This window comes from Crocodylus porosus, unplaced genomic scaffold (genome assembly GCF_001723895.1).
Source record: "Crocodylus porosus isolate Cpor-Errol unplaced genomic scaffold, CroPor_comp1, whole genome shotgun sequence".
Lineage (NCBI taxonomy): Eukaryota > Metazoa > Chordata > Crocodylia > Crocodylidae > Crocodylus > Crocodylus porosus.
Window position 1 is genome coordinate 12136876 of NW_017728918.1, and position 8087 is coordinate 12144962.

Below are 8087 nucleotides of genomic sequence, written 5' to 3' on the forward strand. Positions count from 1 at the left end.
GTCCAGTGCTGGCCAGCAGATTAGGATTCACAGAAAGCATCTAGGTCAGAAATCCATCCCTGGGACTTGGGCCTAACCTGGCCAGATATGGAAATACCATACTTACTCTGTACCTATTTTCTGCAAGTTAAAGAAACAAACCACTAAGTCCAGCCTGTTGCCTTTACTGAAAAGGCACTTGATCTCCTGGCTTTAGTTCAATTAATGCAGTCAGCAATGTTTTTACTGTTCGGGGACCTGATCTCTTTGTGTTTATGTATTTAAACACAGTCCCACTTACAGCATTCTTTCAAAGTACAGACACCCATTTCACATTTTGCTGGGTGCTGTTTTCTCCTTTTCCCCCCTCTGCAACTGCAGTCATAATAGTCTATGGTTTGAAGAAAACACAGGAATATAATCCATCACAATTTAAACCCAAAAATCAAACAAAAATCATGGAGTTATCCAGTCTCTTAAAATACTGGAAAAATGAAAACATTTTTCAATATAATAATATGCACAATTCCTTACAACTAAAGGCATATTTTTGTAGAGTTGCATTGTCTACATTAAAGCCAATTTTGTATAATTCATTAAGTTTGGGTATTTCCTTAACTCTTTACTAATTATCTACATTTCATATGCACATGCAAATTAAACAGGTATATTGCTATTCAGGTTTCATGCACATTCCACATACTAGACCACTAGCCTTATGATCAAATACGTGCATTTACCGATACCCTACAACTATATATTGGAGTAGCGAGACCAAAATACAGTGAATTACAGAATCCACTGTACAAAACCCAGAACTATCAGCTCCAAGTTAAACTGATCCTCTGCTTTTAGCCCAGGTAAGATCTTTGGTAAGATCTACAAAGTAGGTTAGGCGCAGCTTTTGGGGAGGCTAGTATATTTACTACAACACTGTCAGAACGAGTTCTGTTAGGCATTTGTTTGATGGTGTTCACATGGATTAGCTGCTCATTGTGTTCTAGTTCTGGAAGATAATCAGGAAGTTTTGTATTCAACATTTGTTGAAAGATGGTAGTGTTTGAATGCCAACATGAAGTTCACCCACAGTAAGTAAAAGTTGTATTCTTTGTTGCTTAAGGTGAATGAAGTACCTGTAGTAAGTGTTTAAGTGATGTGAACTACATTTTTAAAAGAATACCTGGCCCAGCATGCAATGGGTACTTGGCAGCTACATTTCAAAGTTATTGTTGTATAGTCTTCACAGCATCACATGCCTGTCAGATCAGAGGTAAGAAAATGATAACGTTATCTAGGATTGAAGATAAAGTTGGATTTATGTAGAACCAAGGTTGTTGCGATAGTCACTTGTGTTTCCAAAACCCAAACCCCCAAACAACCAACCAACCCTCTCTCTCAACCATAGGAAGGAAGTTATTGAAAAATATAACACTTTTCCCTTCGCATGTGCAACATAAACCTTTTATCCTTCAAATGCTCCTCAACAAACATCAGCCTATTAGCTTCATTCAGAAACCCGCAGGCTATCTAGTTTTCAAGCCAACTATATAGCAAAAGTGTACTGAGAATCCACTGTGCTGACACTCATGTCTCAGAATTAATACAGAACACCAGCTACAGTTAAGTTTACATACCTGAATTCAAAACTAATGGGAATAATTTTATTAATTGTAAAATAAAACAATTTCGGATAAACATTAAGAGACTATATGAACAGAGAAAAGGAATGCTTCTTGACACTCTGAATAAGGATTTTGAAGTGTTTTGGGGAGATGTGTATGTGTGAATTAATGCCAGTTTCAGCTGGCAATTCTGGAAGACAGACATGTTTTATTTTCATGATACATTTCTTATGTGAGAACAACTGGTGTCATACATGTGTCTCACGGTGGTAAGTGGATTTCCCTTCTCAGAACACTTGCAGCACAAACCTTATGTAACCTACCATCACCATGACATGGGATCACACATAAGAGATCAGCCACTGGAGCCATTAGCAACTGCTACATCAGGAGCTTACATTAAATCACCTCTTGTTCCAAATTCAACAGACCAAATCATTTCTGCCTAGACTGTCTCATATTCACAAATACAGACTTAGGAGAATATCAAAATGTAGGTTCTGTTAAAAAAACACCACCGCCACACCCAGAATTCAGCTTTATGAAATGAGTGAAAACAGTAAAATCAGATCTCCCTGAAGGGCCTGTATCCATTATTGCAAGAACAACTCCTGAGACTGGCAACAACAGAAACACGAGCCAAACCCAACTGGTTTAGTTTCACTGCCCAAACTGAAGTGCAAAAATAAGTTAATTAAAAAGTTCTTCACTCAAGGTGCTGTTAATAGAAAGTCTTCTAGAATGAAGTTTAACGTAAGCATTCCTTTGGAAAGGCCAGGACTTTTTAGCTAAAAGGAATTTACATGTAGGACCCCAATTTTTCAGGTTACTTCTGCTATATTACAGGCAGGCTCCAAACACTGCAATGGTTAGAAAATACCTCATTATAAGAAACTACAGCATAGCATTAGCATTATTCAGCACAGATCTGTGGGGAAGGTACAGTGCATCCAGATGTTGCTGTTTAGGCTTTTTGGTTTCATCAAGTTCACTTTATATGCAACCATTAGGCATGTTAAAAGCTAAAATTTTGTTCCGCTAAAACTTCGATTGCATTTTTGCCCACTCTTGATTTGTCCATTAGTAGCAGCAGCAGCAGTTTTACAGTTGTACTCTAGGTGTGCTATTAGCCAAGCCTATGAGAAACTTTGGAAAGGCTCCGTTGTTTTCTGACGTCTCTGAACAATAACAGCGTTTTGCAAGTTAGCTTCTTCCAAAGTGAGGGTTTCATCCTCTAGCTCTAAGAAAGGTAGAGATGTGGTTAAGGTGAATGGAACGCTTCCCTCCACTCCTTGATACTGCATGATGAAGTCTCTGACATGGCTTATTCTGAGAAGAAAAAAGAAAATGCCGTCAGTAAAAAGCTGCTATGCGCTGAAGTCAATAGAATGAAGCAGTGCGCAAGTCCTGTGAACAAATAAAATACGCACAGCAGACTCTGTAACAGTCTCCACAGTGCAACCCTTTCCTAACTAGGAGAGCTCACTTTCGTGTGAGGAATATCCCTATACAGTCTCTCCTTTCCTGTCATAATTTGGAACAAAGCCCCAGACATGAAGATGGGCAGAGACAAACCCCCGAAGCTAAACACCACACACCACGCTCTGTATTCACTGATGATTTGAGGAATCTCTGAACCTATGAGCTTTAATGGATATTAGCATTCACTTATGAAAACTGCTTATTACAAGATGTCTTTTTGCAAGTGCGGAATCCAGCACAGGCTGGCACAGCTGCATTACACCTCTGCCAGCTAACACACAATGGCAACCTGCTAGAGCTCAACTGCCTATTTAGGATGAAGCACCTTGGGACAATGAAAGGACATCTGCAGTTGAAAGTTACCAAACAGAGGCTTCAAAGTGTTTGCTAACCTTTAAAAAGGGCTCACTGAGGGGAAAAACTCAGAAAAAGACAGAAGAAGCTCCAGGCAGATACATAAACTGAGCATACTTTACAAGCTGAGCAGGGAGCCTGGCACAGCTGCAGGGCTGATCACATCCTGAAGGCAGCCAAGCAGGTAGTTCACAGTTTGGACAGACCTGGCTTGCACAGGCATCCCTCAAGAACCAGGTGAGCTACAGCAAAGGGCCATGTATTCAGGATTACCCTTTTTCAAGCAATTTCTCCCTCGACTAGTCACATACAGCAATGCTGCCGCTTTCAAGACCTTTGTCCAGAGTTTTTCTGCCTGATTAAAGCTACTCTATTTTGTGGCTCCTGAGGAGTTAAACCCTAAACCAAAAGGTCATTTCCCTACTGGGATTCTGGCAAAACAGGTGTAGACCAGAAGGGAAAAGTCAGTACTGGACCCAAGGGTTCAGTGGCTAGAGTACAGGTTCTCAACTTTATTAAATGTAAGGCACTCCTCAGAAAGGGCCAGCTCTTTGTTTTCATTCGTTTTGTTGCAAAGATCTCGGAAAGACCACAAGCCAGAATGCTTTTGACACCATGGATTCCTAGTTGAAATCTAAGTTTAATTTATGACTCATGTGGTTGTTTGCTCACCTGGCAGTGCGAATATTGGTACCCCGGTTGGGAGTCATCAGATAGATTATGAGGCCCCAGTCCCCAAAAAGGGGAGTACTACAGACAGAGGGTTTATAAGTTTTGAGAATGTCCACTCAGGGGTAGCATTTCAACTCGGCTCAGTTTCCAGAGAGACTTAACTCAACTCAACACTTAGCATCCGAGTCTTCTCCCATTAAGCTGTGAATCAGCCAAGAGGGGGCACTTGCCTGTCTTGGACACTTAGTGACACGTCTGCTAGTTCAACTGCTCTATTAGCTATGCTATATCAACTCAGCACTACTCTTGTGTTGGTTACTTTTCTTCTGTTCTGCAAATATAATAACCTCAAATGCTGCCTTCTTTGAGGCTTCAGTTCTATAGCTTGGCAACTTTTCCCTGTGTCAAATTCATATTAGAAACAGCAACTGCGGAATAAACATCCCACTCTTTTTAAGGCAAAACTACTTTATCTGTAACTCAAGCCCAGAAGAACATGTGCTAGAGAGTGTTAACAGTATCTTTCTAGCTCTCTAATCAAAGGTCTTATATGCAGCAATAATGTGTTTTTCAACAGAATGCATGTATTAGATTTGCCTTCTAAAAAAAGGGAAAAAAACTGTGAAAAGATTTTAATACAAATATGATCAAATTTTGGTCAACTTATTAGTTATTTTAAATTATTTTTCATGACCTCTTTTTGCTGTAAGATGCACCCTAATTTTAGCCTTCTTATTTTGTTAGGGGGGATGGGGTTATACACAGAAAAGCTTGGTACTGATCAAGAACAATGTGGAACCTAAAGGCATTGTTCCTTAAAATCCACCTCAATGTTTCTAGACTTTTGATTTTTTTTAAGTTAGAGTGCACTTATATATCATCTCAGAAAAGCTCCACGTTGATGAAACACCTGCTGTAAGTATTTTCTGTCAATAAGGTCATATGAACGGGGCTGTTGTTCTGCTTATAACAGCAGTTTGAGACACAATATGAGTGAGAACGATTACCATTAGGGGCAAAAGTTTCTAATAATTTAATACACACAGAGTTTGTAGTCGCAATGACATCTCACTAGTACAATGGAATATGAAAATTAAAAGGAATCTTTTTAGGTTCACAATATGGCATTGCGTTTCAAAGTTGGATTGCAACTGCCAAGTTTTCTTAAACTGCCATTCTTACAGGACATAAACCCGTACAGCGTACTACAGAGAGCAATATGGCTCAGCCTGGTGTTGAAAATAAACCTATGATCATTTAGCTGCTTCAAAAGAAACGTGCAGAACAAGGTATTAGTTCTATATAGCTCCTGGGACAGTAAGTTTTATGTTGGGAAAAGGTCACTGAATGTTGTAGGGCTACAACCTAACACCTCTTGAAGATGCCACTTAGAATCAGGGAATGATAGACAATTAGGGTTGATGGGGACCTCAGAAGGCAAGTTCTTTTAGTCCGGTGGTTTTCAACACATAGTCTGAGGACCGCTGGGGACCGCAGAGAACATCTAGAGGGATCGCGAAAGGTGACTATAAAGATGGTGGCCCTGCCCCAAAGCAAAGTGCTGCTGCTCCATCTCCCCCCATAGCCAGAACCTGCCCAAGACCCAGCAGCAAGCAGGCCAGCACCAGCAAGAAGAGCATGGCCAGGTAGCCCTGCCTCATTTTGCTCCCACTGCTGCTTCATGCGGGATCCAGAAGCGCAGCAGCAATATCAATCTACAAACTAACACGTGCATGTATCAAAGAGTACCTTTCAGTTTGGAAGGAATTTCCATTGGGAATATTCCCAGTGTTTTAAGGCACTTCTGGAAAGCTTTGTTTGGAATAAGAACTGGACGTATTTTTAGTGAAAAGTTAGGTCCTACAAAAGTCATGGGAGGCCACCAGCAAAAGTCTGTCTGGTGGGCCATCAGGATATCTAACTAGCTCAGTCTGTGCCCCAACTTTTCAACTTCACAACACATCTAATGCATGTGAACGTGTGAGGGTCTGACAGGGCAACCTGGGGGAATCCCTGGGTGACTGGCTGCCTGCGCATGCAGGGGACTGTACCTAGCAGTTTTCATCAAGAAGCTTCAAATCTGGGTTTTCTCAAGTAAGAGAAAACAACTTTGAGACATGTGAAACCCTTGACAGCTTTTTGGCTGAAAATGAGTTGACCCTGGCCAGCGATGTGAAAAGCAAAGTGCGAAACGCTTGCTGGAGCTTGAATCTCAGTTTCAGCAGTACTTTCCTGAAAAGGGCCGTGAGAATGAGTAGATACGTAACCCCTTTGTAGCAGACCGCAACTCTAACTCTGGTCTAACAGGTAAAGAGGAAGATTAATTACTTGAGTTACCTTGCGACAGGACTGAAACAAATTAAAGCAGGATCCTCTTGCCCAATTCTGGCTGAAAATAAGAAAAAGGAGTACCCTGATGTGATAGATAAGGCCACTGAAGTCTTTACCACCATGCACTTATGTGAAAGTGGGTTTTCAGCCTCAGTATCAATAAAAACTAGAGGTGCACCAATCCATTGGTCTGATATCAGATTGGTACTGATATAAAGAAAACTGGCTGTATCGGATATTGGCCTGATGGGGCCAATACTTTGGCCGATAAATGCTCGTGCTGCGCGCAGCTGCAGTGCAGCACTCAGGCAGCAAGGAACACAGCCCAGCAGCATGGAGAGCTGCCTCCAGCTGGTAAGTCTGGTATGCTGGATGGTGAAAGGGGAAAGGGAAAGGGACAGATCAATGCCCTCCGCGGTGAGGGAGGGGGCAGGGGCAGACACTGCTCATGGGGAGGCAGGGGGTGGACATCCCGCTGCTGCTTTCAGGGGGGAGCTGGGGACATGTGCCCCCAGATCTGCGCAGGGCAGGGCTCTTCTCAGCAGGGGCTGGGCTCAGAGTGAGCGCTGGGAGGATGCTGCGTCCACCCCAAATTTTGCTGCCACTCCACTCCCAGCACTGCCGCCACCAGCCGCAGCACTGGCCCTTTCCAGTGTGTGGGTGGAGGCAGGGTGTTGAGCTGGGCCTGCGCTGGCCAGCTGGTGGTGGCAGAGCTGGGAAAGGAATGGCGGCAAAATCTGAGGTGGATGCAGCATCCTCCCAGCATTGCTAGCGCCTGCTCTGAGCCCAGCACCTGCTGAGAAGAGCCTCATGTGGCCCTGGCTGCAGCCCACCTCGCCCTGCCCCGTGCAGATCTGGGGGCACATCCCAGGGTGCAAGCAGCAGCGGGAGCAGCTTCCCCGCCTCACCCCTGAGCCATGGCTCCCCCTCCACTTCCCCTCTCCCTTGCACTCACCCTCTGACCCAGCGCCGCCTGCTCCAGCTGCCCAAGGTACCTCCTTGGGCTGAACCAGCCATGTGCTCAGCCCCACCTCAGGACTGGACCAGGTCCTGGCACCACAGGTGGGAGAAGAAAGGATGCAGCGTGCTTGCTGGAGGCCACCCCATTGAGACCAGACCTCTCCTTCCTTTAGGAGCTGGGGAAGGGCCAGCCCAACAGTGCAGAGGAGCCTTCCAGGTCCAGGCCACAGCAGCATAAGTGAGGTGGGAGGTGCAGGGAGCCCATCACCCCACCAGGGCCCCGTTGCTGCAGGGGGACAAGGCAGACCCACCCCCAGGAGCCATCTTGCTGCTGCAGCAAGGTTCCCCCGACCCCAGCACCACCCTCCCATGGTAGCAGTATCTGGGGATAGGAGAGGTCAGAAGAGGTCCACTGCCCGTGGGGGCAAGGGGAAGTAGCTGCTTCATAGCTAGGCAACATCACAGCTAGACAACATCCCCTAGTGGCCTGGCTGCACCCACTACCTATGGCTCCCCGCAAGTGGCCTGCGCAGTGCCAGGCACACAGTGAAGACATAAGGGGCCAGAGCTGTTTCTGCCAGAGGTCACTATACTAGGTATGTGCTATTGGTTAACGTTTTAACCAATATAATTAGAGGAGGTAAAGGATCATTTTAAAACTATTTCTACATAGCCAGGTCATGAGGC

At 44.3% G+C, this 8087-nt stretch overlaps 1 protein-coding gene across 1 annotated transcript in view; it reads right to left on the reverse strand.

Annotated features, from left to right (window-relative positions):
• Positions 1-878: 878 nt before the first annotated feature.
• Positions 879-8087, reverse strand: part of UBXN2A (UBX domain protein 2A) — a 29859-nt gene continuing 22650 nt past the window's right edge. Inside the window, exon 7 of the mRNA XM_019537332.1 lies at positions 879-2930. Coding sequence (XP_019392877.1) covers positions 2738-2930 — 193 coding nt within the window. The 3' untranslated portion in view covers positions 879-2737. The remainder of the gene's footprint in view (positions 2931-8087) is intronic.